This window comes from Histoplasma capsulatum, genomic scaffold, assembly GCF_000149585.1.
Source record: "Histoplasma capsulatum NAm1 scaffold_9 genomic scaffold, whole genome shotgun sequence".
NCBI lineage: Eukaryota > Fungi > Ascomycota > Eurotiomycetes > Onygenales > Ajellomycetaceae > Histoplasma > Histoplasma mississippiense.
The window spans coordinates 852,093-879,859 of NW_001813974.1; the positions used below are offsets into that span (position 1 = coordinate 852,093).

The window sequence follows — 27,767 nt, forward strand, 5'->3', positions numbered from 1 at the left end:
GTTCGATGAGCCAATCCGCCGGATAGCCGTCCTGTAGGAAGATGGAGCTGGATGGGGCGGGGAGGGCGTAATGGGTCGTGATGTATTGTACGGCTGTCTTAGTCTGCTGATGGAATAAGGGGAGGAATTGGCTGTTGGAGCGCGTTATGTAGGCCGCGAGCTGGAATGCGGTGGCGATCACAGGCTGAAGGAAGCTGGTCGTCTCCGTGGGTAGGGCTTCCGCAAGATCTGCTAAGCGCTGCATGAGCGGGCGGGCGATGGTTGCGGGGACTTGATGACGTGGGTGGCGTGTAGAGGTGATGTTGCTGTTGGGCTATGATGTTGGAACGCGACGCGGGGCGACCGTGCTGGGTCCAGGTTCCTGGAGCGGAGCTCGCTGGCTAGGGCTGACACATCTAGAGCGAAGCTCTCAAGACATGCTACCAATTTGTAAGGCGAAGCCGTACGAAGAAGCTCTTGGGCATGCTATTCTTATTCTTCATCATCGTAACTCTAAGATATGCTGTGCAAGCGGAAACAAGCAGGAGGTGAAGCCCTGTGCGTAGTCATGTGACTACGCGTATGATGGAGCGAAGGCGTGGCACTGCGTGTGGCAGGGCGTAGCAATTTTGATTACTTTTGATTTTGACTTGTTTTGAAAAGTTTGATTTGTGAATGCTTTCTTTTCTTTTAATAGCTGCTGTTTTTTATACTGACTGTTAATTTCGTTCTGCTCTGGGGCGGCTGCTTTGGGCCTGTTTTCACGCCATTTTCGGCCGCTCCAGCGCAACGCGTTCCGTCCACGGCCCGCCGCCCCAACCGCCACGCCCCAACCACCGTGCACACGTGAGCTCGTGGTGGGTCCAACGATCAGGCGTCTCGCGCGACGCCTGCTCTCTCCCGCTGGCGTTCTGGTCGCTTCGATGGCCACGGTCCTTTTCGTTCAGGGCCACCTGAAACGGCTCCTCTCGATCTTCGGCCTCCTTTTGGGTCGCCCTCCTCACCCTGCCCATCCGCCTAATCCCATCATGGCTCTATATAATGAGCGCCAGCCGCCCCCGATGGCCTCGAGCCACCCCTCCTTCAATCCACATCAAGAGAATACATCCACTTGCACCCCCAGCAAGCCGGCCCTTCTGCGCGGCAAAACACACCTGCTGGTCTTCACCCCTCTGTCCTGTCTTCGCCGCTACTTCCCCCTCTCATCGCTTTATCAACCGTCATCGGTTCGGACCTCCACGGCGCCGTGAACATGCCCAGGCGTCGTCGAGGCACGACTGACCAGTTATCCCCCTTCGCTACGGACAGCGAGTCCGATCGAGGATATGAGACGGAGCTGACGGAGCCCGATTCGGACGCACCTTGCGACAGACGGAAGGGCAAACGCAGGCGTCGACGATTGCGCTACAAGCCCAACACACCGGTCCCCAAGGGCGCAGCTGCCTCTGCTACCGACGACTCAGACGATGATACAGACCCCGAGGATGATACGGACGACGAGATATTGTCAGGGGATGAGGATGACGACTACGCCTTTGGCACCAGGGTCAATATCGCTCGGTTAGAGGATCACTGGCAGCGGTCAGCTCTCTCCCTCTCCCTCTCTGAACCCCAACCTCCGTGATCCAAGACTGACGGGGAACCATCTCCAGATACTGTAGGAAGAAGGCGAAAACCTCCGCGGACCCCAAGTGGTGGGATCCGGTCGACGCTCTCCGCGCCACAGGGCGACGCAATCTGTACCTGTTCCTCAACTGGCGTTTCAAACTGAAATTTGGGAAGGGCGGCCGACGACTGAAGGGGACGAAGAAGTCGAGCTCCCTGGATCTCGACTGGAAGAACTTCATGCGCTACTACGAGGGTGCCACTGGCACCAAGCTCAATGGACGGCTGATGCGGCTGATGCGGAAGGTAAGTCCCACTCCCTATCGGGCGCGCTAATCGATGAGGCTGATCGCTACGGAAGAGCCTTCGACGGCTGGCCAAGAAACACGGGCTGGATACGCAGGAGAAAGAGAAGGACCCGGTGTACGTCGAGGACATGGCTACGCTTCAGGAGACCGTCCTGCGGACGCAGGAGAAGAGATTCTGGCTTGGGCTGCAGCGGATGCAGATCTGCCTCTACAACCTGCTCGGCCTCTTCACAATCAACCGGAAGAGCGCCATCCTAGCTCTGCGATTCAAGGACCTGCGGGTGTCGCTCCAGCGCGACCCCAGCGGGGGGCCCCACCTTCCGACGGTGGAATTGAGCTACGAGTTTACGAAGAAGCACCTCGGCCTCACACAGACGTAAGTTCTCCCCGGTATCATCCCCAGACACGCACACCGGCTGACATCTGACCAGGAACACGTTCATCCTGCCGGAGATCATCTACGAGCCGTCTCTGATCCTCAGTCCGCATGTCTTTCTCTTCGGCATCCTGTTCTTCTTCGATGCGTTCAGTGCTCCCAGTCTAACCTCAATGGCCAAGCTCAGGGGACTGAAGATCGAGGGCGGCCGACAGCAGCTGCCGATCCCACTGAAGCCAGAGATGGCCAATCACTATGTCTTCTGTAGAGTGGCGAAGGAGGACGGCGAGGTCCGCATCTTCCCTGAAGAAACGATGGACCCTTCGTCCTCCGTCAGGGTGATGGCCGAGATCGCGGGTTTTCTGCACGCCTGGTTCAACCATCGCTTCCGGTATGGTGGGGGTCTGATCCTCAACAAGAGTGGTAAGAAGACGCCCTCAGCTCTTTTCGTCCAGATAGACTGCCTGGGAAGCAGAGGCGCTGACACCGATCCATGCAGGATTGGTCGGCGATGCCGAGCAGAATCTAGTCATGAAGCATGCTAGCATCCGCACGTTCCTGGAACACTATATTCCACGCAAGGTGGGCCTCAATATGCAGGCACTGATCAGCGGCTTGGACCCCAATTCCCCTCTGATACGAGCAATCATGCGGATCGGCAGCCTCCTCGACGAACGACGTCCACGGCATCTGACGGATGCGCAGAAGGCGATCGTCGAGCAGGACCCAGAGCTGCAGGAAGCCATCCAAAAAAGGGACCAGGCCAAACGGCGTGCCGTGCAGACCAACGATCCCGAGTTAATCGAGAAGCATAAGAGGCGATCGGCCGATGTCAAGAAGACAAGAAAGCGGCTTCTCTATAAGTACCGGAAACAGGTCCGGGCGGAGTTCGACGATAAGCAAGCCGTGATCGACATCGAACGGCAGCTCTCCGGCGAGGCGGTGGACGAGGAGGCAAAGGAGATGCTACGGGACGAACAGTTGCTCCCGGAGATGATCTATCTTTTTTCAAAGCTCCTGACATGGCCGACATCCAGATCGGTGGAGGGGGAGTTGCGGCGACGGGATGCCGGTGTTGATGGCGTTCAGATGTACTGTGGTGTCTTCGAGGGTGGGCCGCGCCGGGGACGGAGACCAAAGGCCCCCCACCCGCCGCCGCAGACACCCGATGGCACGGACAATAGGAACGATGCTCACGGCGAGGTTACCTCTGCTGGGGGGTGGGATGATGCCCTCCGCGCCGCCGAGGAGCATATCCGCGACGCGAAGAAGCCTCGGGGGTGTTTTGAGTGTTACGCGCACCCCCGGTCGTCGGATCACCGGCGCATTCATCGATACTCGCGGCCGGCGGACCTGGGCCGCCATTTCCGGGATGATCACCTCCGGCATCTCAAGGACGGGGAGCCGGCGTGGTGCAGCTGGTGCCAGATCAAACTGGAACACAAGATGCATGTGCAGAGCCATGCGAAGATGGTCCACCGAGTGCATACATAGGCCGCAAGTGAGGGGGGATCCATTCTGAGTCCACAAAGATGAAATTACGAGGTCGTCTACTGGAGCTGGTAAGGGGCAGAATGTACAGGAGGCACAATATGCACGTGGACCTATGCTTCGTTGGATTGATCAACGGTAGAGTCCTCTTTCCACCAAGTACAATCCACTTCCCTGTCCGACTCTTCCCTTCTTTAGAGATGCCCGCGATGGCCCTGACAGCCGGCCTGTCAATCTTTCCTTCTCTACTTATCTCTGCTTCTTTCCCTTTATTGTTTTCTTTCTTTTTATTTTGAAATCTCCTCTTCTCAGTGGTTCTAGCTAGTTATGAATACAGTAGAATCCTCTAATTATTGCCATTATGATAAGAAAATTTAATCTCACGTTGACCTATCACTTGCATGACCGGATATACCGTGTAGGATCTATCTTCAAAAACACAATGCTCCGCCAACAACACGCCAACATCAAAAACATCTTGAGAGTGAGCCGGGGAACAGAACTGAGGTGCCAATACAGCTCGCATGTGCAGATCTGCTTCTTCAATCTCGATTACACTCGTTTAGCTGTACATCCCATACAACCAAAATCAACCGTCTGTGTTCTGCCTAGTGGCTCTTGATAACACCAACGATAACCTGGCGACACATTCCGCAGGTTTCACCAATGGGGGGAGTGCATTCCGGGCAATACCGATGTCCACACAGAAGGGTCCGCCACCCTGATGGGATGGCATAACAGATCCGGCATCGACATTCATGCTCTAGCTCACGGAGTTTGGTCTCAAGCTTGTCAACCCGCTCATTCTTCCTAGCCATTTCCGCACGCAGGTGCCGCACTTCTTTCTCCAGCGTCACTCTCTCCGCATGCTCCGCCTTGAAAATGTTATGGATTTCCTGGTTCGCGGTTTCCTATCTCATTATCAGCCAAGAAGGAGCCCCGCCATGGACCCTACAGGGAGGAGTCTTACCAATACCATGTCCAGGTTACGTCTTTTCGGTGGCTGCCACATTTCGGAGGGTGCCGGGTCATCAAATTGAGCCTCATACATAGGATAGCTGTAGTCTGTGCGGGGTCTCTTTCTTCGCAGCTTTCGCGCTGGGGGCTGGCATTCATTCATCTCGGAATCTGAACTGATGGTGACAGTGTGATGAAGCCCGTCGTGGGGAATATCAGCTGACGCCATGATTGAAAGATGGTGGTGCTCAGGAAAAACAAAGAGGAGGGATGAAGAGCACTGCTGTCGGTCTTTTTATGTTCGCTCGGTCGTCCTCGAGTACGCAAGGGCCTCTCGGTGGTTGGTGTCTCGCGGCGGTGTGGGTGGAGAAGGAATTGGAAGAGAGGCGGATCCACATTCTCAGGATGAGTCGAGATAATAAGGAGGAGTGAGAACGGAAGGACTTGAGGGGGAAACCACGCATATTTATACCCGGTAGGCACAGCCGCCTCACAAGACCATCCACGGCTGGTGGCACGGCAAGTTGCGCTCGACCAGGAAAGCCGAGCCGACGCCGTATATCGCCTATCTATTGAACAAAATACGGTTAGGGAAATCATGTCCTCAGGGACAGCCATGTCCCCAGGGAGAGCAGTGTCCCCGGGGAGAGCAGTGTCCCCAGGGAGAGCAGTGTCCCCAGGGAGAGCAGTGTCCCTAGGGAGAGCAGTGTCCCCAGGGAGAGCAGTGGCCCTAGGGAGAGCAGTGCCCCAGGGCCACTTTTCCAAAAAGGACCGCAGTAACAATCGGCTCGCGCCCCTATTTCGGGACCCAGGGCAGTTTTGGAAATCCGGCCATTCCTGAGCTATATTTGCACCACACGACCCTCCACTACTCCGAGAGTTCCCAGCCCGGTCCCATTCAAAGCCAAATTCCTTGAAAATAAAACGCGCCTCAGATCATTGACCATGAGCCGCTTGTGTTCTGTTCTCCATATAGGCGCAGGCGGGTTGGGCCATGCAAAACCATCGCGGGCATCTCTACAGAAGGGAAGAGTGGGTGGCTCCGCCTGTGCATCGTGTGTTCCAGTTGATGCACCTGGAAATGCCTGCCCAGGTCGACCCGGGATGCGCATCACTCAAAACAACCCCGAGGCTTCTCCGCGTGGCGGATGTGCAGCGGCACGGAGGACATCATCCCACACCTTTGGGGAAAACCTCATCGAGATTATTGTTCCCGTGCTCAGTGTCGCGGGTGCTTGCCGGGGAGAGGGGGGGAGGGAGCGCCGATGGAGCCTTTGGTCTCCTTCCCCGGCGCTGTTCTCCCATGGACAGGGAGGTGAATCAGATGATCAGTATTCTGGTCTACAGCCAACCCCCTGCTGCTGCCACAGGATGCATGGTCTAGTGATTGAGAGGCGGCTGTGCTTTCACTACGGGTATAAATACGCGTGGTTTCCCCCCTCAGCTCTCTCCATTCCCCTTCTTTCTTATTATCTCGCTCGCACTTGCTCCTTGCCTACTTGTCCTGACAGGATGACTAGAACCCGCAGACAAGCCATGGCCGCTGAAAAGGCCAATGCTCTTAACCTGCGTTCCAGAAGAGTCAACCGCGCACACGCATCCCATCGTTCCCCTATAGCTCGTTCTCGCCGCCATCATCTTACGCCCACAAGGCCACAAACTCACGGGGAGGGTGACAGCCGTAGCTCACCCAATCTGGTGGAGGATCGGGATCAACCTTCTCCTGATGACATGATGGAATCAGACATGCATCAACGTGTTAATGATAAGTGTAAGCGCTTGCAACTTCTCCCGCAAACATATCTAATAGGTGAGCAGATGAGGCAGATCCCGTGTGCAGTTCAGCCCAGGGACAAAGTTTGAGCACCCACGATGTGGCTCCCTGCTCTGATGGCAATGCGGAAGTTACTCTTGCCGACAGTGTAGCTTTGGCGATGGAAAACACATACGACGACAAATGGAACTACCACGGCCCCGTTGACCGTCGATACTGCGACATCCATGATGAAAATGAGTATCTATGTTGCTTCGACCCTACTTGGGTATCACCGTGGAACTTCGATGATCCAGAAGTGGCGAGATCAAAACTGGAGGAGCTGTACAACATCAATCAGCAGAACCCGCAGGAATCATGGTCCTCAAGAGTTGGGTGCGATGTTCCTGAACTGCTGGACCATATTTTCTGTGTGACAGCGAGGGGAACAAGAGGTATGAGTGTTTACTTTGCACACTGGAAAGACCAATGGTTCCGGGAGAAGAATGTTGGAAAAGGAGAGTATGGATCATGGGAGCGAAGCTACAATATTAGTGGTGGTGATATGGTGATATATATGAGATGAGTCAGATAAATTGAAGCCTTGGTTCCTTCAGCAGTTGACAAGTGAAAGGTGGTGGCCTGTATGACATATTGATGGGGTAAATGAAAGCTAGTAATTATAAATTTATTTCACAGCTCTTCTCTTGTTAATCTGCATCCAATCCAAATCTCCTTGATCGCTCCAGACGGCTGACGGCCGTCTCAGCAGTAGAAAGGCAGAATACTTTTGCATGCCATGATTCGCGTTCGACATCGCTGAGGTCAAAGTGTGCTCTTCAAGGGGGGGTTCGCGAGCATCAGGAGGGAGAGAGGTCTGGGCGTTCTCTCCCGGGGCAATGGTATCCGAAGTGTTATCATGGAATTTCAAGGTCTGGAAATGTGTGTGCTGGCCAGGATAGATATAATGAAGAAGAAATAGTAAAGTGAAACGAAGTGAAGAAACCAAACATAGAAAACGAAAGCGTCAATTGCTACACAAATCCAAGCAGCTAACTAACTAGAAATAGAAAGGTTTCGTGAGGTTGGGCCATCTTGAATCAGTGCTGACATAATCCACGTGACCTCGTTCGACGACATTCGTTATTCCAGTAGGCTGCCAGCAGTTCCAACCCTCCATGCTCCTGCAAATCGTCCAATGTCATCTTGGCATACACCTTGTAACCCCCGGGAACCCTCTCTAAATTTCGTTGAAGGGATGGAATGGCGACAAACGGATCGGAGTCGCTAAGCAGGTTGGGACTCATTGGCTCATCGATGATGATTGGGTCTTCTGCGAGAGTGAGTGAGGCGTGAGAAATGTTTTTCACAGAGCAGGTACTGAGCCTTACCAGCAGAACCCAAGCACTTCCACGGCTTTCCTTGTGTGCCATATCCGCGTGTTTCTTGTAAATCTATCCGTCCTACTATCTGGTACATCTCATCCCCGTCTCGCTTATACACCAGCTTCAGAATCTTCACCTGAGAAAGGGGCAAGATAATGTATTCCTGATTATGCAGCGTCTCCCCCAACGCATCGCCTTCCCAACGGTCGGACACCAGGGGCATAACTTGCTCTGATCGGTCGGCTTGGACGTGGCGTTTCTCGCCCAGGCGTGGGTCAGCCTCACCATCGGAGTAATTCAACTGCTCCTTCGATATGTTGCCTTCACGATCATCTGGGGCCAGGGAAGGGGTTGGCTCTCGTTGATTGGGTGGGTCATCAGCAACGTCTTTCGGGCTTGGGTCCTCGATGGGGTCGTCAGAGAAATCCGACAGTTGGAGTGACGGTGGGGGAACATCGACTGGGGGGGGCAGGATCCATTCGTTCCAGTTAATCTCATCGAGACCAGAGACGGTGGATGGCAGGGCAGAAAAATCAGCAAATACCTCACTTGCTGCATCCTTAGAGAGGTCACCGGACGCAGAGAAGAGGGGCACGGGCATGGGCATGGGCATTGGAAGGAGGTGCTGGTGCACTTCGTCTGACCGAGGATCAGGAGTGTACGCCCACAGGAGGTGCTCCATGTGCAGCCGAGGTGAGGGAGAACGGTTGGCAGGTCCAGAGGAGGTGATATCGTACGTGAAGGTAGCCATGTTGTGAGGTGAGATGATGGGATGCTCTTCTCCCTCGATCTCGATCCAGGAGGCACTGGAGGTCTTTATATGTCTCACGATCAACCCCCGCCTGCGAGCAAAAATAGGTCGAGGCTAATCGAGGAGGGTAGGAAAAATAGTAGCTGAGATGTGTCTTGCGTGGATCGCCAATCATCCACACCGAAGAAGCCGCCGAACCGGGGAATGTTGCATTGATGGGGTGGGCTAACGCAGAAGTGCTCCTGGCCACCACCCCCATGCCAACATGGGCTCTCGTCCAGTGAATATCAGCCAGTCAACCTACTCAGCCCCCCCTTTTCCCCCTGGCCATGCGCCAGGAAGTCGAATCCACAAACCGCTAAACCCGGGGACAAGGAGCACGGGGGCATGCATGAGGACGGCCGAACTTCACCCAACCATGTGTGCCAGTCAAAAGTGCGCCTGACTTCGTCTCTGTGCTCGCTCGACTCTAAGCGAAAACACCAACATGAAGCAATATCCAAGGCGCGATTTGCATCCGAGGTTTATCATTTTGTGATACACACCCCCACGAGTGCGGTTTGGCAATCCCATAGGGGCTTTATACGCGAAAGCGAAATGAAGGGAAATGCCAAATGCAGCTCATCCTCTGGCCCTATCATCCATGCCGGCTTCTCCAAAGGGCGCAGCAAGGTGGGCGTCAGATCAAGCAAACGTTGGACTCTCATCCAGCCAACATCGACCAGTTGAACGGGATTCCCCCGCACTGAATCAGCGCTCATACCAGTCAAACCTTTCCCCAACCCTCCTGATATGCCAGGAAGTTTAACCGGCAAACTGTTCGATCCTCTCCTCCAGTCGATAAGGCGAGGGACATGGGACTGGCATGTAATGGAAAGACGGAACTACACCCGCAGCCAATCATCTGCGCCTGAACCAGTGCAGAAGCATCCCTGACTTCACCCCTGTGCTCTTTTTTGCGAGAGGGCGCAGCAAGATGGGTATCGGGTCAGCCCGCCCTAGCGTTCCCTTCAGGAATTAAGGACCAGGTGGAAGGGATTGCTAACAGACAGTGCAGCCAGTCCAGCCAACATGGGGTTGAGGTATAAAGGGCTATAAAAGGTCTCATTTGAAATTCAGCCTTCGCCCTTCTCCAAATCTTTTTCCTGCTTCAAATATTCGCCCATCTTGCTTCAAATATTCTCTTCCTCCTCTGCATCTCTGCACATCCTCAGCATGGATAGACAAGGAGCCGAGGGCCCTCCGCCACTACCCAGTCAACTTTTGTCGCCCGGTGCGCAACAACCCACTCTTCCAGCTTATTGCGAGATGTTGGGTGACTTTCTCCAAAAGGCGCCGTTTCAAACCAATACCTCCAGTAAGGGTTTAATGATCTCTCCCTCTTTATTGTCTGTTTTGCTCCTCATAATGCGGCCTTCTATTTCTATTTCTCATCTAAGACTGCAGGATCCCTCAACGTCCCGCCTGAGCGGCTGTCTGTTGACAGGACCTCAAATAACCGGCCTCAGCCTCCTGGTGGTATCGAACTCGACGGCCGAGACAATATCTCGGATTCTGGGGCTACGACAGAACCGTTGGCCCATGATGAATTGGAGAATCTTCCCTATTGGTATGAGGCGCAGCAGGTTGAAAAGAGCCTTAGGATTTGTCATGTCGGAGATAAAGTATGGCGAAATAATAAATATGTTCACCGTGTGCTTTATGAGAAGGAAACATATCTCCCAGACCATTGGCTCCCCGAAAATGCGAGGCTCCAGCTGCGGAAGGAGGAGCAAAAACAAAGACGGAAGGGGGAGAAACAAAAGAAAAGGAAGGAGAAGAAGCAACAAAGGAAGGAGGAGATGCAACGAAAGAGACGTCTGAGGACATTACGTCCTCGACCATCAACACGCAATTAATGGAAGATGGGATGTCAAACCGCTCATTTCTTTATTTGATATTATAATACACAGTCATTTGTCCATCTGCCTCTTGCATTAATTAGATGATACTGAAGTGGTGGCTAGTATAGTCGAGTCAACATCTTGCTCCACGTCTCGCCCATCTGCCGGAACGCCCTAATATGGATCCCCCCCCGGGAGTCAGTGAAGTGGTGGCCCACGACCAAAACTGTAATTCCCCTATGGGAGTTAGGGAATTGGGAGAATGCTGATGAAGGCAAACCCTCAAGGAGAGTCACAATTTTGCACAGGGGCCAGTAAGGATGGAACCCCATGCGGTGTCGGCATCCCTGGGGAAGTAAGTTCCTTGAGGAGCGCCGAAATTCTGAGTGAAAAGGCAACAAAAACTGAAATCCCATGCGGTGTCAGCATCCCTAGGGAAGTAAGCCCCTTGGGGAGTGTCAGAATTTTGAGTGAACAGGCAACAAAGATAGAATCCCATGCGGTGTCAGCATCCTTGAGGAAGTGAGTCCCATGCGGGGTTGGCATTCTCGGGGAAGTGAGCCCCTTGGGGGAGTAAACTCCTTGAGGAGTGCCAGAATTTTGAGTGAGAAGGCAACAAAGATAGAATTCCCATGTGGTGTCAGCATCTTTGGGGAAGTGAGCCCCTCAGAGAATGACACAATTTTAAGCTCATAGCCACCATAGCAAATCCCGTGAGGGGCGCCATAACCTCAGAAGAGAAGGCCACAAAATTAAAAGTCCGTAAGGAGACGACTCTCACCAGAGGATAGCGCCATGCTGACTGAAAAAGCCACAGAAAGGATGCCCATCAGGGATGTCATATTTTTTAAGTGAAAGGCCACAGATAATGACAATCCTTGAGGTGAAAGACGAACTTGAAATCTTATTGATTCTTGGCATTTTAGGGTTCAGCAAGCACCATAGCTTTGAGCGTGTCTAAATTTATAAGTGGATAGATTGTATATTCGGCGGCTGCATCATGACACATACACGCGAAAGCAGCCAATAAAACTTCGACTAGATATACTTTCCAAAAAGAGCTTAGTGATGATTTCAAATTAACACTAATTTACAAGTCTTTCTTCTATTCCTGCTTCTTCTCAAGTTTCTCTTGCTTCCTCTTCTTCCCTGCTCTAGTCTTCTGATATTTCATGTAGTTCTCGCACGTTGTTCGAGATGGAGGTGGATAATGTTTCTCCTGTTTCTGTAAGAGCTACGTCTTTCCGGGGCTGTACGCATGGCACTCACTATATCTTTGTCTGGTGGTGGAAAGTGGCTGTTCGAAGCATCAGACTTGTTAAAATTAATTGTAAAGTACCGGTTGTCTTCATGGATGAGGAGGTAGACACCTTTGCAGCGACAGTCATCGAAATAGCTACGCAGCATACGCTGCAGTGTGCCTTTCCGTCGGTAACGCATCTGCACGAGGCTACTGTGCTCAGCCCATGGCTTCTTGACACGCTTTGAGCCTGATGTTTGCATGGTGTAGCATTTAATTCCAGTGTAGAAGAAGGGACTTAATTATTATCACTTGATATTATGGGGAGAGGGCTGGATATATAGCTACGAAGTGTTGCTGCGTCGAACCAAAAGTCGCGTTTTGATTGTGTACTTTTGTCGAATGTGACTAGTCGTTATGTCGCGGCGCTTGTATGCTTGGCCACGATCTGCGATCTGAAACTGTGGTCCACGCCATTTTGATTCGCGATTGAACTCGGCCACGCGATCCGAATACATGGCCACGCTTTGCAATCCGAAACCGTGGCCCTCACCATTTTGACTCAATTTTCCACTCGGCCACGATCTGGACCATTTATGCTAAAAGAGAATACGAAAGAAGGAAAAAATCCTTATAATAAAGAACTTTTAATGATAGTTATAGCTTTTAAATATTGAAATACAAAACCCGAAAAAGAAAAATAAAACATAAATTAACGACTGCAGCCCTGGATTGAAGCCGAGTACACTGAGATCTAGCAACCATTACACTAGAAAAGCCATACGCGAAGAAATAGGTCAAAAAAGCTGGAAGTGTCCTATTCGAAATCACACCGCGCGGAAGATGGAATTCGTTAGTCTGTTAGTCTGAATGAAAGGTAAATAAATATAGAAATCGAATTGCAGAAATGCAAAATTGGAACAACACTTCCATATGCCAAGAAACGGCTAAGCCTTGCCGCTTGTTGGATGTGGAGGCGTCGGATTGTTAACCAGGTACGATGAAATGCATTGCGCTAGTCCGTAATAGGAATAGCGAACCTAAAAGGCAACCTAAGCTTTAGCCGCTAAGAAGCGGCGCCAGCCGGTTCACACGGAAATGATGGCCTTGCCAACTGGTCCAGTATATGTTTTCCCTCTTCTTGTCACTCCTTGTTCTTCAATGCAAAAGAGGAGGGACGAGAAGAGTAACTGAACCGGTTGACAAGAAATAGGAGAGTGAGAACTCCATTATGTTGCTCGGAGCATGCAAAGTCGATCCCACCAAAAGACAAGGGCGCCAAGCCGTGATTGCTTCCATCAGCCATTTCCACAAACTACATGACTGTCAAATCGTGTATGCTGATCAAATCGCACAAAACATCAAAGATGAAATTGCAAAATCACAAAACTGCAAAAATTGCTTTTTTGCACAAGTGCAGAAATACAAGCGCACAGCTTGTCAGTCAGAGCTGGGCCTTGCGAAGCTTTAGCTGTCTTCCATTTTGTAGCTGTGGTGTACATGAAATGTCACATCATATACAATCTAGATGGTAGTCAAGGTCCTCCAGCGGGTACCCAACTCCTAGAAGAGGGGAGAAGCGCCCACAGGGGAGGGTGGGCTGTTAACTTTTAGAAGAAGTTAGCTTTTAAATCCATGGGGTATATATATCCCATCAAAATTCAATTTTGAGAGAAGCTTCGCAATCTTGAACCTGGTTGAAAACAGCAATTTCCATCACAAATTTAATGAGAAAGAACCCATCCGAAAAAAAAATGTCACCTCCCAAAACAAAAAGGTGGGCCGTGGATGACATCATAGGTAGAGGGCTGCTTCTGCTCTGAGGCTGCTTCTGCTCTGAGGCTGCTTCCGCTCTGGGGCTGCTTCTGCTCTGCGGCTCCTTCTGCTCTGAGGCTGCTTCTGTGCTTGATTGATTGATTGATTTATTCATAGACTGTCCCAGCCGCCCTCAGGCAGCATGCAGCGTACTACTATCAGGAGTTTCTGCTCTTTTCCTTGGAACTCAGTTATTCTTGGTAGAAACTCCCAGTTGGTACCCGGTTATTTCTGCTAGAATTACTTCTTTTCCGCCTGAGCTTCCTCTATCTATAGTCTTCCCATCAGTTCTTATCCCTGCCTTGTTAGGTCTTTCCTGACCCTTCTCGACTTCTGACTACTGGGTTTACACTCATATGCTAGTTATATTGAAGTACCTTGGACAGGAATACACGTGTCCCGAGGGAGTATTGGAAATGTCTTCTACAGGATCTGATATAACTCTTGAATGGAAATCAGGAGCTCAAAAATGTAAATGAAAATAAATAAGATGGGATAAAAAGATGACTGTCAAATCATGTATGCTGATCAAATCGCACAAAACATCAAAAGATGAAAATTACAAAAGTGCAAAAGTGCAGAAATGCAAGCCCACCACACCTTGCCAGTCATATCAGCGCTGGGCCTTTGCTAAGCTTTCTCAATGGAGTTCTCACAGTCCTATTCCTTGTCAACTGGATCGGTTACTCTTCTCGTCCCTCCTCGTTTGCATTGAGGAACAAGGAGAAGAGGGATATACTGGGCCAGTTGGCAAGGCCATCATTTCCATAAGAACAGGCCATAACATTCTAAAGAATAGGAGAATATTTCCACTAGGAATGGCACCGAGCATGACCAGGTCACCAATTACTAAAGAATAGGGGATATTCCCTGGAGAATGGTGTCAAATTGGGTAGGTCTGTGCTTACAGTAACCTTAACTCCTATCGCTGGGCAAAGGGCTGGCGTCTGGAAGGTTCTATCTATGACGTCATTCACGGCCCACCTTTTGGCGGTGTTGCTTGGAGCACGCAAAGTCGATCCCACCAACAGACAAAGGGCGCCAAGCCGTCACAAGAGGCGCCCTTAAGGAAGCCAAGACATAGCTTTAGTGAGCGCTTGGCGCGCTCCTGCCCCTGATAAAAGGTATGGTAAACCAACCACGTACACCAACCAAATCACGGCTTGGCGTCCTCCTGGTCCGGACCGCGACGGGCACAGCAGAGCGAAAATGCTAGAAAACATCGAAAGCGAGATAGACCAGTTACCGCTGGCTGCGGTGACCCGGTCGATGTCGAGAAGTGTGGTAAACGACGGGGAACAGCCGAATGTGGAGCCTGGAACCAAGGATGCAACGTGGATCAACTTTAATTCGACGACGCGCCAGTATGCGACCCAACCAAAAGCGCAGAAACCGACACGCAAGCGGAAGAAAACCGACGCCCTCACGGCTGTCCAGCTAAATGGCACCCCAAACATTGAATTTACAGGCAACAGCGATGGACGCCCGAACAAACTTGACGAAATTGCATGGCTTATAACCGAGCTGAAAGGAATAATTGCACAACAAGGCCAGGCGGTGGAGACTCTCAAAACATGCTGTGAAGAGTTAAAAGCAGACCAGAAAGAGTTAATCAGGCAAAACTCGAGCCTTAAAGATGAGATAACTGCTCTGAGAACCCAGGTGACACATAGACCGGATCAACGATCTTGGGCATCAATTGCCTCCAACGGCGGAACGAATGGCGAATCCTCAACCCCTCCACCGGCCCCAACGCCCGCGCCTACAAAAGCTGACAGGAAAGACCCCCCGCTCTGCGTCCGTATCAGTGCGGCACAGGCTCCCGACCCCATGGAATATGGAGGGTCCCTCACAAGATATCTCCCCGTGGAAGAGGTCAAAGCGAGGGTCACAGACGCCCTACAAAAGAATACGCCAACCGAAGGAGTCGAGATCATCGGGGTAGGAACCACAAAAACAGGGTACATCATCCGCTTCCGGGATGAAACCTCCAGAGACACTGCCAGCGTGAACGAGGGGTGGCTCCGGAACCTGGGAAGCCAAACAAAGCTGGTCAGACCCAGATTTGGTGTGGTAGTACACCGAACACCCACACATGAAGTCGACACCGAGGACAAACCACAAAGCATGAAGAAGATAACAGAGGAAAATGAGCTCGCCCAAAAGGGATACAAGGTAGAAGAAATCGCATGGCTCAAGAAGAGGGAATCCACGCTGGGCGCGTCGGCATCACTTGGAATATGGTTCGATAGTGCGGAAGCTGCCGAATGGGCGGTAAACAATGGAATGGTGTTTGGACATCGATATATAGGCAGCATTGAGGCATATCAGATCAAGAAGAAACGATGCCACAGATGCCTGGCCTTCGGCCACCTGGCCTGGAACTGCAAAGAGAGACTACGATGTGGTTTCTGCACGCGAGAGCACAACACAGCTAACTGCCCTCGAGAGTCGACTCCTAAATGCGCAGACTGCGCAGAACGCCACCCGACAGGAGCAACAGAGTGCAAATCGAGAGCCAATATCACCAGCCTTCAATGTTAACACAGAAACTGCGGATTTTACAACTGAACGCCAACAAAAAACGTTCGACCATGGAAGCACTCCTCAATGACCGCAAAATTGGAGATTTGGAGGTGCTACTCGTACAAGAACCCCCTTTCACATATTATACAACACCAATACAACACCCACATTGGAGGGTGTTTCAAACATCATGCACCGAAACACACGCCACGGGGCGCAGTCTAATATATGTCAACAAGCGCATATCAACCTCGGCATACCGGCAAAGGCGGTGCCACAGCCCCGATGTAACAGCAATCGAGCTCCAGATAGGAGAAAGCCAGATCTTAATTTTCTCCACATACATCCCGCCATTCGACCCGGCAGACAACCCGATACACCAGACCTTAAACGAAATCAGCCGGACAATCCGGCTCTCGCCCGCAACCACATTGATCATCGCAGGGGATTTCAACCGACATCATCAGATGTGGGGTGGAATCCAGGTGAACCGAAGACGAGCCCGAGACACCGGGGGCCTCCTGGACTTCATACAGGCTCAAGAACTCCATAGCTGTCTCCCACCTGGCACTGCCACCTTCTGGTCAGCGAGCCACCCAGGCACACACTCCACACTCGACCTCACACTCAGTAACGTCCCACACCAGTTACTCAAATGCCACCCCTACCGAGACAACTACGGCTCCGACCACCTAGCGATCTACTCAGAATGGGATCTGCAACTGAAACAGAAAGATCCAAGCCAGCCACGCAGACTTTTCGACCAAGCGAACTGGGAAGAGATTGGCAAAGCTGTAGAGAAGGCGATCCCTACACCACGGATCGAATCAACAACTCAGCTGGATGGAATAGTTGGCAGATTAATCACAACGACAATAGCAGAAATAGACAAGCACACCCCGCACGCAAGACCATCTCCTTACGCCAAACGCTGGTTCAGCCGCAGATGAATTTGATAAGATAAAAATATTAAATTTGGTGATCCCGGCGATCCGGCGATCTGGCGATCTGGCGTGGTTGGTACGGACCCACATAGTTTTGTAGTGATCAAGGCAGTAAGTCTCCAATGCGTGCGAAGGCGTCTAAATGTATTCCTTGTTGATCCATGAAAATCCCCAGATGTAATCAACAGAAAACCCGTGCTGTGGCCCTTCGTAAGAAAACAAGGACAAAAAGGACCAGACAGCCACCCAAGTTACAAAAAGTAAACGCCCTCAAAATATTATGTGGGGTAGATGTGAAGAGCGGGAGACTACAAGATGGTAGACGAGATCAAAGAGCGTAGAGAGAAAGGAGGTTGTGACAGTACACAGCTAAAGAAACGAGGAACTCCAGCGAAGGCTGTGTGTTGTGTAGGTCCCCGAAGCAAAGGAAAATATATATCGCAGCCGAAAGCGCCATGCTGAATCTTGGTTCCTCTTGGCGCAGGGCCTCCTTGGATATTTCCAACGAACGTGACTGCAAGGTGCCCATGTTTTCGGCCCTGCGATCGAAAGCATACCTCAAAACCATGGAGTTCATTTTTCTGTTAGAGGAGAAGTTCCCACCAGGGAGTAGCACCCACAGTGCAAAAGACACTACTGAATTCGTTGTACAACAAACAAGATATTTCAATAATTCACACTTATTCTCAAGTTTCCCTTGCTTCCCAACTTCCCCCTCTAGACTTCTGATATTTCGTGTAGCTCTCGCATGTTGATCGGGGTGGAGGGGGGTAATTCCCCTGTTTCTGTAAGAGTTACGTCTTTCCAGGGCCGTGCCGGACATGGCACTCACTCTATCTTTGTTGGTGGTGGAAAGTCGCTGCTCGAAGCATCAGACTTTGGGAAGAGATCTCAATTTATAGAAATAAGGTGGGCTCCATTGAGCCAAAAGTCACTTTTTAAAATATCCAGCAATTCAACTTTGAAATCAAACTAGCCAACTCAATCTTGAGCCACTAGTCAGCATTCTGGGATGACGGGGGTGTATTGTAATGAATAAAGCAACCAACCAATTAGATGAAGGCAAAAGATATTGGGTTGTTAACAAGACTTAGCGCAAGAAAGAAACTCTCGTCTATCGAGTTCAAAATACTCCTTAGGTTCTGCCTTCTCCTCGTCTGATATAGGAACGCCGGCAAGTAACGTATTCATATGCCTCATATATTCCCTGTCCTGATAAAATCTTGAATCCCTATACATCACCTGCGGGGGTAAATTCTTTCCCACCGCACTCACATCCACACTCTTCTGCCAACTCCAATACTGTTCTGGCGTTTCACAGAACTTGCACTGGCAAGGATGTCTCGGATGTGGGAGCGGGCCTCCCATGAGTGGCTTCCCGAAGCCGCATGACATGGACGCGGTGCTGAGCTGCAACGTTTTCTTAACGGCCCAGGGATCCCACTCAGGTGGTGCATCTTCGGGGTGGAGGTTGAAGCAGCGAGCTTGGCCGTGAGGGATCCAGTGGTTTTGGAGGTGGCAGTTGCTACACCAGTGGCCTCGTGGTAGTGGAAACCGCGGTTGCTTCATCGACGAGCTTGAGAGATTATCTCATGGGGAAAATTTATGGGTCTCAGAGTGAGCTAGGCTGCCTTTTTGCCTTTTTGCCTTTTATACCCCCAATCGGAGGACTGGATTGACGGCTGCTGGATTGACGACGGGCGACTGGATTGACGTCCGGCTAGGCCGACATTGGATTGTTTACCTGGAGGGAGATAAACCAGCATCAATTATGTAACAGCCGCCATAGGTTAAGAAGTGTACTGGTTTGCCTGCCACAGAACCTGCTAAGGTTCGTACCTACGGGGTACTTCGGTCAAAAGGCATAGACCAGTGAAGGGCCTGGTGACTGTGCTCTATGTTTGTATTTGGTACAGGTCAGTCGGCACAGGTCAATCTAATCTATGCCGACTAACCCATATTTGGGTAACAGTACCAGCCTTGATCTGGATTAGTCAATACCACCCCTCGGTTGCCCGTGGATGCTCATGCACCGAGTTGGGTTTAACTAACTTATTAAACTTTCCAAAGAGGAACAAAAAGACGCATGTACGGAGAAAAAATCAAACAAGGTGGGCTTTGCGCCAGATAGAGAACAGTAAATCATATCCCGCCCCTCATTCACCATGGCTATGTCTCTGTTTCATTCTTGCTACTCTATCCTGTAGAATTTCTTATTCATAGCCGAAGCCCTACGTTATTGTGGGCAAGTTCCTTCGTTTTGGTTGATATATCCATCGTCAACAAGGCTGGCTGATGTTTTCCTCCTTTTTCTTTGTCTTGGACTGGCATCAGACTTGTGTTTACATATCTCCTTAGCAATCTCTGGAGATCTGCACGTGAGTTCCTAATGTCGTCGCCGCCGCTTTCCACAGTTTTCCTGGCCTGCAGCCCAAGCGGGTTGCATGGTTCTCTTGGATTGTGGCTCGGTCTAATATCACTGTGTCGGTTAACGAACTTCAATTTAGGATTGGATTGCAACTGTACCTGATGGGTTTTGATCGTCGACTCCAGGAGCGCAATATACGAAAATAGGGTCCTGGCGTCCGCGAGGATTACTGCACAGTCAAAGCCATCTAATTTATGGATATGCCGTCTCGTATATTCTTCCAGCCTCTTCCGGATGTAGCCCACCTCTTCCTGACTTAGAGGTTTATACATTTGCTGAAAAGGCATTATCGGTTGGCTCTCTACAAGAGCTGTATGGATTGATCGAGTCCAATCTGCTACAGGTCTCGAGCTGGAGATTCAGTGGATTTCTGGAAAGAATGATATGGATGGCTTCCCCGGCAGCGCTTTTTTCACGTCCACTGGGCCGGCCTCTGACCCCTTGATCTTACGAGTTCGAGTTGTCCGGGTACTCATGATAAAAATGTAGCGTCGGATGGTTTGCAAAGCTGGGGTGGTCTTTGTGAGGAGAGAAGGGAAGATGAAGCAAAGTGGGAGGAGCTGGCTTTATATGCCTCAAGCCATTTTGAGGGAAGCCGGCTATTCCCATTTAGGATTAATACAATCCGATCTACAGAGCTTCTGCGAGCTTACCTAACGTATCATTCTTCCGTTTCAGCATACTTGTCACGTGGTAACTTGGGTGACTTACTAGTTACCTAATTAATCATGAACTTCACGCAAACCCTTTTCTTCATGTCTTTGATCCCTTCCAACACTAGTGTACTGGGCCAGTTGTGTTTAATCGACCCTCAGAGCTTTAAATGATGGTATTACAAGGTTTGCTCAATCAAATCCCTATCACCTAATGAGACAATGCTAACGCCATCTTTGTTCTTGAATGGCTATTAGATTTGAAATCCATCATTCTTCACACTCGATTTAGAATAGCCCGGTCAATCTTTGGATCCCTAGGTCCAACTGTTGTTAAGGTCGGCCGGAAGCATGTTATTAAAGGGCCGTGCCAGCTCCCAGAACTTGAAGCGCTTCTCTACATCTCAGAACACACCACAATTCCCGTTCCTCGAGTGCGGTGTTCATACAATGGACCAGGGGGCATATATATAATGATGGATCACATTCAAGGTACCGACCTTGAAACTCTGTGGATGCGCGGCCTGAAACCCAAGGAAAAGGAAACCATTCTCAATGATATTGCAACTATCTTGACTCAACTTCGAACACTTCATCCCCCCAAAGAAGGAGTGGTTGCGTCCGCGCAGGGTGGTGCCATTCTTGATTACCGTATTGGGAGTCAACTAGTCGGCCCATTTCAGTCTCATTCCAGCTTCCACTCTTTTTTACGGGGTGGCGTTCCACTGGAAAACACGGCTCAGGTTTTTGGGGAAGATATTGCATCTTGTCATAGCAACAATTATCGGACGTTCTTCTCGCATTCAGATTTGGCCCCGCGGAATATTATCATTCGCAATGGCAGAATTGTGGGAGTTGTTGACTGGGCACTTGCAGGCTGGTACCCAGAATATTGGGATCTAACAAAGGCATATTACACTTCATTCAAGGTGCCGGACTGGCCCGAGAGCATCAAACTTAAGCTTCCTTCATATGCGGACGAGCTCATGGCAGAACGCCTTCTTTGGAGACTCTACGATGAACCAGGAAATGTTTCGCGCAACTAGTTTGTCTATTTATAATCACAAACATTGCTTGGACTAGGGTTGGCCAGGCATTGATTGGCATAATCCAATATCCAGACTTTGAATTCTTCGATATCAAAGTTCGGTATCACTGATTCATTTTGTAGAGTGGATATGGCATTCCAAACCCAATGGCGACATCTTTCTCCTGATTCCTTATCCGGCAGAGCAACACCCCTGAGGATGGTTTCGAGATCATTTTCTGTCGTTTGCGGAGGAACTTTTCCGATCATGACCCGACCGACTAACCGCCCACTGTCCAACGGATTCACGTTGTTCTTAATCCTGAAGAACCAATCTCTTTCCGAGTTCAGGTCTTGCCCAGTTTCACCATCCAACCGAACGCCGTCCGAAACGTCGTATGCCATGTTGTCGCGGCCGTTGGACTTCTTAGGTGCTAACAAAACTCCCCAGTGGTATGCACCGTACGTCTTGCGTATTCCCTCTTGAAGAGACATTTCATCTCGGTGGTGAATAGAGATAAATAGGCGCTTTTTATTGCTCATATCTGTACCGCAGCGTTCAAATTCATTAGACTGATGCTTGCACTCTAGTTAAAGGGCCATTTCTTACTGTAGAGGTCTGGGGATGGAAGACTGCTATAAGCAAGCTCAGTTGGAAGTTTGCCTGTTCGAGAGCATATCACCTTGTCACTGATCAAATGCCAGGGTGGTATGATAGTACTTATAACAGCGGCACAGTACCATTTACCAATACAGATGGGCCAAGTGGCACATGTCTTTCAGCATGGATGTATGCAGGCAGCGAACAATTCTTCCTTCAAATCATGTTGGTAAACTCAGAGGAGCAACTGGTCGTCTGACAGCTTGCAGCCAATGACAAGTAACCGCCATGCCAGGGCCGCCGGGAATAGCTCGTCCCGTGCGTTCCGGGCCGTTCCGCTCACTAATGCATGCTGCTCAGCAAGATTCAGAGCGCGGAATGATCATCGCCTCCTCCGCGGGTAATTGTGAGTCATGTTGCCCTTGTCCAATTGTGCGGTGCCACGTACATACAATTATTGGAGCCAGGAACCCGCACATAACCACCTCCATCGACTTGGAGGGGAACTCTTAATACCCAATGGGAGAAAAGTTTCTACTTTGGTCGTAGTAAGCCTTCACTAGCCAGATCGAGTTGAAAATAATAATCCCACTCTTCAATAGACGAGGTTTGTCTAGGAAAAATGTTTTTCCAGGTATCGGGCCCGCCCCCTTTTTCGGTCAACCCTTCTCTTCGCCTGATCCCCTTTTCGGCTCGCCTTTCGGCTCGCATTTCTTTTTGGGTCACACTCCTTTCAACACGTACGTTTAAAGATGTATTTAGGAACTAGCTACGAGGCGAGTACATGGGAGGGGTGTGGGCGCAAAATGTCGCCTTCGCTGAGCCTCCGGCTGGTATCGATGATTGCATTGGCTGCTCTGAAGTGTTGGTCGTGGATCCTGCTTCCTCACGGATAGACAGGCTTGTCTGGCTCATTTCCGGGTGTGTTGTCACCGCTCAGGGCGGCCAGGACGGACTCGACGTTGCATTTATGTTTTGCATGGCAATCGATTCCCGTTTTGCGGGTGGTTCCCAGTGTTGGAATGGGGAGGCGAGGCGTTCTCCAAAGATGCAGCGGTCTATCCACAAGACTCCCTCCACTCTGTCCGTTTAGAAATAGGATCTAAAAAGTCACTAACTTTCAAAGATTATTGAACTGTCCAAAGGGGAAAAACGCAAAATCATGGCGAAAAAATCATTTTATCCGGTAGCGTTGTCAATAGATACAGCTCCTGAGAGTACAAATGCATTTCATGCCACCTCAGGGAGACAAGAGGAAACAAAACAAAACAAATTTCCGACAAACCCGATCCCAACTTTGAAGGCTAATGGCAGAATTGCTTCAGCGACCTATATCCATCTTCACCAACATTCTCCGACCGCAGCCATTGACGCCTCCAGTGCACAAAGTAAACCACTAGCTCATCAGAAATACCCCTCTTTGTCACAGATGAAATATGGTCCAGGAGGTCAGGGATATCGCATTCAACATCCAAGAGACACGATGCCGGTCCATTCTGTTGATAGTTTCTGTATAGCTCTTCCAGCTTTGATCTTGCTGCTTCCGGATCTTGAAAGTTCCATTCAGACACCCAAACGCCTTCGGGCTCCATGGCACAGAGATACTCATTTTCGCCATGACGGTCGCAGTATCGGCTATCGATCGGAGCATGGAAAGTCCAGTTATCATCAAAGATGTCGTTTATCGCCGAAATTTCTTCGCGGTCAAAAGCAGTGTCCGAGCCATTGTTGAGGTGGACCAACCGACGGCAGTGATCAAAATCCTCTACCTCCCTGTTAGTTCCATCGAGTCAACGAGTCGTATGGACTTACCCCCGTCGTTTCCACCCACACTTTCTGGGGAGTTTCGATCCAATGTTACATCGTCAGATTGGCGGGGTATATCCATAACTTCATCATGACCAGATTCGACCTCTCTTTCTACCACCACACTTGACGGGCTGTGAGGGTCTTCGACGGTACGAGGCTGAGACCGTGTAGCTATAGGATTAGGACGACGACGGGGACGCAGATGTTCATTGTTTCCAGTTTGAATATGAGAACCACCTCCAGGCTGATTTTCATCAGAGGGATTGCCATGTGAATAGCCCGCTGAAATTCGACGCTCCTCATGTTCGATGACAGCGGCAGGCCGTTTCTTGCCTGTTGGGGTGGAAGGCGATGGGTTTCTCAAGGTGTTCCTTAGGCAGACGGTTTTTAGATGTACCCTCAAATTGTCTGTTTGTGCAAACGACTTATTGCACACTGAGCATTCATATCTTTTTCCGGTGTGTTTCTTTCCATGGTGTGAGGCGAGACCGGGGGTGCTGAATGTTGACTTGCATGAATGTGCTGCAGTGTGTGGACATGGATATTTCTTTTGCTGCTGCGCGCATTAAATCAGCCAGAAGTATGACCCATAAGCTGGAGAAATCTTACCCTGTGTGGAAAATTGACCTGGCCCTGGGTTATCAACGGAGGCTGAGATATCTTCTCTGTGAATGCAACGGCAGCGATCACTTTCCTCTCTCCCTCATCTAGAGGATTCAAAAGCGATCGGATATCCATTCTCAACAATTTGCCACTGTCCTGACAAAGAATAGTGAGAACCGGGTTCACTGGGATCAGGGTCAATAACGATTCATGTGCTGAAGACTCTTGTTCAACCTTGTTTTCTCTTTGCTCTTTGTCACTGGAGAATATTTTGATGAACTGAACAGATAACCACCAAGCAAGATAAAAGGAAGGGTAAAAACTAGAAAACAGCTAAAAAGTCTTTGGAACGGGCCCGAGGAGAGATTGGTCACTTGTTTTGGATCCTGTGATCCCATGCCGGCTAGCATTGTGTATGCACAGAGTAGAAGATGAGAGAAGAGTGGAAGTAAGGCCTCTCTTTATGGAGTCTAGCGAGAGACAAGGTTCAGAATGCAAGCCAGCCTTATCTTGACCGCATTTGCTTCCCGCCCGGGGAACTCAGACTGGGCCCCTGAAATTTGTTAGCATGGAACATACGGTTCGGATTCGCCCAACCCAACTTGGGACCAATATGTCCATGGCCATCCATACCCAATAGGCTATGAATGTATAGGAGGGCTGAGGGCATTGACCATATTTACATGCCCCAGTAACATTTTCACCAAGCTGGCCATCTATGATGATACAGCCAAACCCGGACTGATCCCCGAAGCAAAGAATTCGTGGCACAGCAACTGCAGCTGGATCACACTGGTAGTCTCAATCATTGGTCTGGTTGAGTTTAGCAATCAGGCAAATTATGAGGGAAGATACTGCTTTTTTCAGCCCAAACCACACACGACCAAACCCGGAATGCTCTTAGAACCTATATTTCTCAAATCTCTTTCTGCCGGGGCCAGCGCCTGGCACGCCTGGCGCATGCAGCCAAGTTCATGCAGGTCTAAATGACAAGATCCCTTCTCATGTTTGTGCAGCGGAATCTTCCGTCGGGATATGCACTCATACAAGCCACGAGTTGCAATTGATTCTAGCGGCGCATGCATGTAACAGGGCGCATGTGAATAACTAAGGCAAAAGGCCATGCTGCTACGGGAGCAACTCGCTATGTCTGGAATTTCTAATTTTCCGGATGTATTTACTAAGATGGATCTATTTTTGGATAACCAATCATTTTCCTTTGATTTAAGAATAGCAATGGGTAAACAACATGAAAATAATTCGGAACTATGAGTGTCCCGGTTTGTATATCAACTGAAAGCCCAGGGTTCACGGCCTCCTCGGAGTTCTCGGTATTGAAGTTCTAGTTCCACTCCACAATTCTCACACGCGTTGTCCAACAACTCGGCTTTGTCACTCCAATATTCGGTGTCTGATTGAATGGATACGAGCTTTAGCTCTGCTGCTGCGGTGATATAGTCTATCAGCAACTGGGGCAAGGTGTGTTGGTTCGCTTCATTGCTCGCCTCTTTCACGTAAAGACATTCCAATGCGGGAGGCAGATGATTGATTAGTGCTTGACGCGATACTAGAGATTCCGCCAGCACTTTGAGCGTGGTGAGGGTTGGCAGCGTGGCAAAGTTAAAAGCGGCTAAGTGCACCTCGCCATGAAGGTGGTTAAGGCGAAATGACCTAAGGCTGCTCAATTGAGATAGCAAGCGTGCGACGCTTTCATCCGCTGATGGGCTGGTCTCCCACCCCACTGTTCTCACCCATTCGTCCACCTCTTTGGTATCCTCTTTTCTCAGATCGCCGATCTCGAGCGTTTTGATGAGTCCAGCCAGGGTTGAATCTTTATCAACCACTGTCAACAATTTTAACGCCTTCAAATATCCCTTCTCAGAGGCCAAGTTGATTGTCTCATAAAGATATGGCTTGATTGAGGAGCGGAAGCGTGTGCAGGTATGGACTAGATGTGCGATGTCTGTAGTGTCCAGGTGGCCTGCAATCTGCCATAGCAGTTCAACGGGTAGTGCGGTGATGTTGGCCTGCATGTTTCGATTAGTACTTCTATTTATCTGGCGTCGAAGCTTTTTGGCCTTACCCATGTGGAAGATTGACCTGGCTCTGGAACGGACGTCCTCTCTCCCTCACGTACATGACAGTGCATGCTATCTTCCCGGGTAAACTGTTGGTTGCGAGAACTTCGAGGACTTGGATAACAACTTTTGTTCAATCCTGTTTTCTCTTTGCTCCTTGTGGCTGAGGAAATATTTTGACCAACTGGGCAGGCAACCACACTGCGACTTTTGCGACCATCCAGAGGGTAACCCAGAAGGCAACGCCAAGCAAGATAAAAGGAAGGGTAAAAACTAGAAAGCAGCTAAAAAGTCTTTTGGAACGGGGGCCAAGGAGATGGTTGAGATTGGTCACTTGTTTTGGATTCGGCGATTCCATGCCGGCGATGTTTCCGACGCATGTACAGAATATGAGATGGGAGAAGGGTGGGTGCAAGGCCTCTCTTTATGGAGTCTAGCGAGAGACACAACAAGGTCCAGAGTGCAAGCCAGCCTTACCTTGACTGCTTCCTGCCCGGGGAACTCGGATTGAGCCCCTGGAATTTGTTAGCACGGAACATACGGTTAGGATCTTCGCTTCGCCCAACCCAACTGGGAACCAATATGCCCATGGCCACCCATACCCAATAGGCTATGAATATATAGGAGGGCTGAGGGCGTTGACCACCATGCGCCAGTAACATTTTCACCAAGCTGGCCATCTACGATGGTACAACCTAACCCGGACTGTATAATCCCAAAAGCAAAGAATTCGTGGCAGAGCAACTGCACGTGTGTTTTTGCAGTGTAAGTGCCCAAACCACTCCTTGCACTTATTGCCTTGTTCGAATGCAGGCTGGTCACCCATGCTTGGACGCTTTGATCCCAAAGCTGCGCATAAGGATTCCGGGTTTACCAGACGCCTTATTGCTGACCTGGGAAACTTTTCACCACTGGAATTGAGGGATGGGCTCCAATTGCAACTGGTGGCTTGCACAGGTCCAGCGCTGATCTGGGAAACTATACACCGCTGGAATCGGGAGATGGGCTGCTCCCACTGCAACCTGGAGGCTGTACGGGTGCATATCCTGGCGGAAGATTCCCCTGCACCAACCATGAGGAGGATCTTGTCATTTAGGCCTGCATGAGCTTGGTTGCCTTGTTATGCGCATGCGCCCTGGCGCCGCTGGCCCCGGCAAAAGAGATTTTAGAAACGCAGGCAGCTTCTAAAAGGATTCCGGGTTTGGTAGTATGTCGGTCAAAGACTCCATCGGTAGGAATGAACTTGTCATTATTTTAAGCTCAAAGTACACATAGCCATTTTGCATGTTCGCGGCACATAGGACAAGAGTAAGGCTTTGCTTTGTCCATTCCGCTTGATTCTACATTCGGAAAACGATCAGTATTGAATAAGAAGACTAGGAGGACAAGCGCACATTTTTTATTTGATTTCAGGTTCAAGTTTAATTTTTGGGGATCTAGTAACGGCAATGATGAAGTGCGAACCTTGATATGTCATGTGAACATTCAAGAACATCATGGATTATTTATTTGGAGGGGTATTAATGCCAAATCAAAATAGCCCCTCATCACGTGA

At 50.2% G+C, this 27,767-nt stretch overlaps 8 protein-coding genes across 8 annotated transcripts; 3 read left to right on the top strand and 5 right to left on the bottom strand.

Annotated features, from left to right (window-relative positions):
* Positions 1–416: 416 nt before the first annotated feature.
* On the top strand, positions 417–3,762 carry HCAG_07730 (predicted protein; the record flags this gene model as incomplete). Its single annotated transcript, XM_001537371.1, has 6 exons — positions 417–537; positions 1,026–1,560; positions 1,641–1,890; positions 1,946–2,268; positions 2,324–2,691; positions 2,768–3,762. The coding sequence occupies 6 exons, from the start codon at positions 417–419 to the stop codon at positions 3,760–3,762; spliced, it is 2,592 nt and encodes an 863-aa protein (XP_001537421.1).
* A 605-nt stretch (positions 3,763–4,367) lies between these two features.
* On the bottom strand, positions 4,368–4,945 carry HCAG_07731 (predicted protein; the record flags this gene model as incomplete). The annotated part of the gene is made up of 2 exons (XM_001537372.1): positions 4,368–4,670; positions 4,730–4,945. 2 exons carry the CDS (start codon positions 4,943–4,945, stop codon positions 4,368–4,370), a joined length of 519 nt encoding a protein of 172 aa, XP_001537422.1.
* A 369-nt stretch (positions 4,946–5,314) lies between these two features.
* On the top strand, positions 5,315–7,055 carry HCAG_07732 (predicted protein; the record flags this gene model as incomplete). The annotated part of the gene is made up of 3 exons (XM_001537373.1): positions 5,315–5,492; positions 5,693–6,487; positions 6,535–7,055. The coding sequence occupies 3 exons, from the start codon at positions 5,315–5,317 to the stop codon at positions 7,053–7,055; spliced, it is 1,494 nt and encodes a 497-aa protein (XP_001537423.1).
* A 514-nt stretch (positions 7,056–7,569) lies between these two features.
* On the bottom strand, positions 7,570–8,605 carry HCAG_07733 (predicted protein; the record flags this gene model as incomplete). Its single annotated transcript, XM_001537374.1, has 2 exons — positions 7,570–7,802; positions 7,861–8,605. The coding sequence occupies 2 exons, from the start codon at positions 8,603–8,605 to the stop codon at positions 7,570–7,572; spliced, it is 978 nt and encodes a 325-aa protein (XP_001537424.1).
* A 3,117-nt stretch (positions 8,606–11,722) lies between these two features.
* Positions 11,723–11,991, bottom strand: HCAG_07734 (predicted protein; the record flags this gene model as incomplete). Its single annotated transcript, XM_001537375.1, has 2 exons — positions 11,723–11,756; positions 11,828–11,991. 2 exons carry the CDS (start codon positions 11,989–11,991, stop codon positions 11,723–11,725), a joined length of 198 nt encoding a protein of 65 aa, XP_001537425.1.
* Positions 11,992–14,752: 2,761 nt separating this feature from the next.
* HCAG_07735 (predicted protein) lies at positions 14,753–17,019 on the top strand (the record flags this gene model as incomplete). The annotated part of the gene is made up of 3 exons (XM_001537376.1): positions 14,753–15,817; positions 15,898–15,947; positions 16,014–17,019. The coding sequence occupies 3 exons, from the start codon at positions 14,753–14,755 to the stop codon at positions 17,017–17,019; spliced, it is 2,121 nt and encodes a 706-aa protein (XP_001537426.1).
* A 3,254-nt stretch (positions 17,020–20,273) lies between these two features.
* On the bottom strand, positions 20,274–24,269 carry HCAG_07736 (predicted protein; the record flags this gene model as incomplete). The annotated part of the gene is made up of 9 exons (XM_001537377.1): positions 20,274–20,345; positions 20,595–20,759; positions 21,164–21,666; positions 21,958–22,064; positions 22,171–22,230; positions 22,613–22,824; positions 23,072–23,487; positions 23,535–24,087; positions 24,141–24,269. 9 exons carry the CDS (start codon positions 24,267–24,269, stop codon positions 20,274–20,276), a joined length of 2,217 nt encoding a protein of 738 aa, XP_001537427.1.
* Positions 24,270–25,423: 1,154 nt separating this feature from the next.
* On the bottom strand, positions 25,424–26,802 carry HCAG_07737 (predicted protein; the record flags this gene model as incomplete). Its single annotated transcript, XM_001537378.1, has 4 exons — positions 25,424–26,161; positions 26,218–26,262; positions 26,690–26,727; positions 26,754–26,802. 4 exons carry the CDS (start codon positions 26,800–26,802, stop codon positions 25,424–25,426), a joined length of 870 nt encoding a protein of 289 aa, XP_001537428.1.
* Between the last annotated feature and the right edge of the window lie 965 nt (positions 26,803–27,767).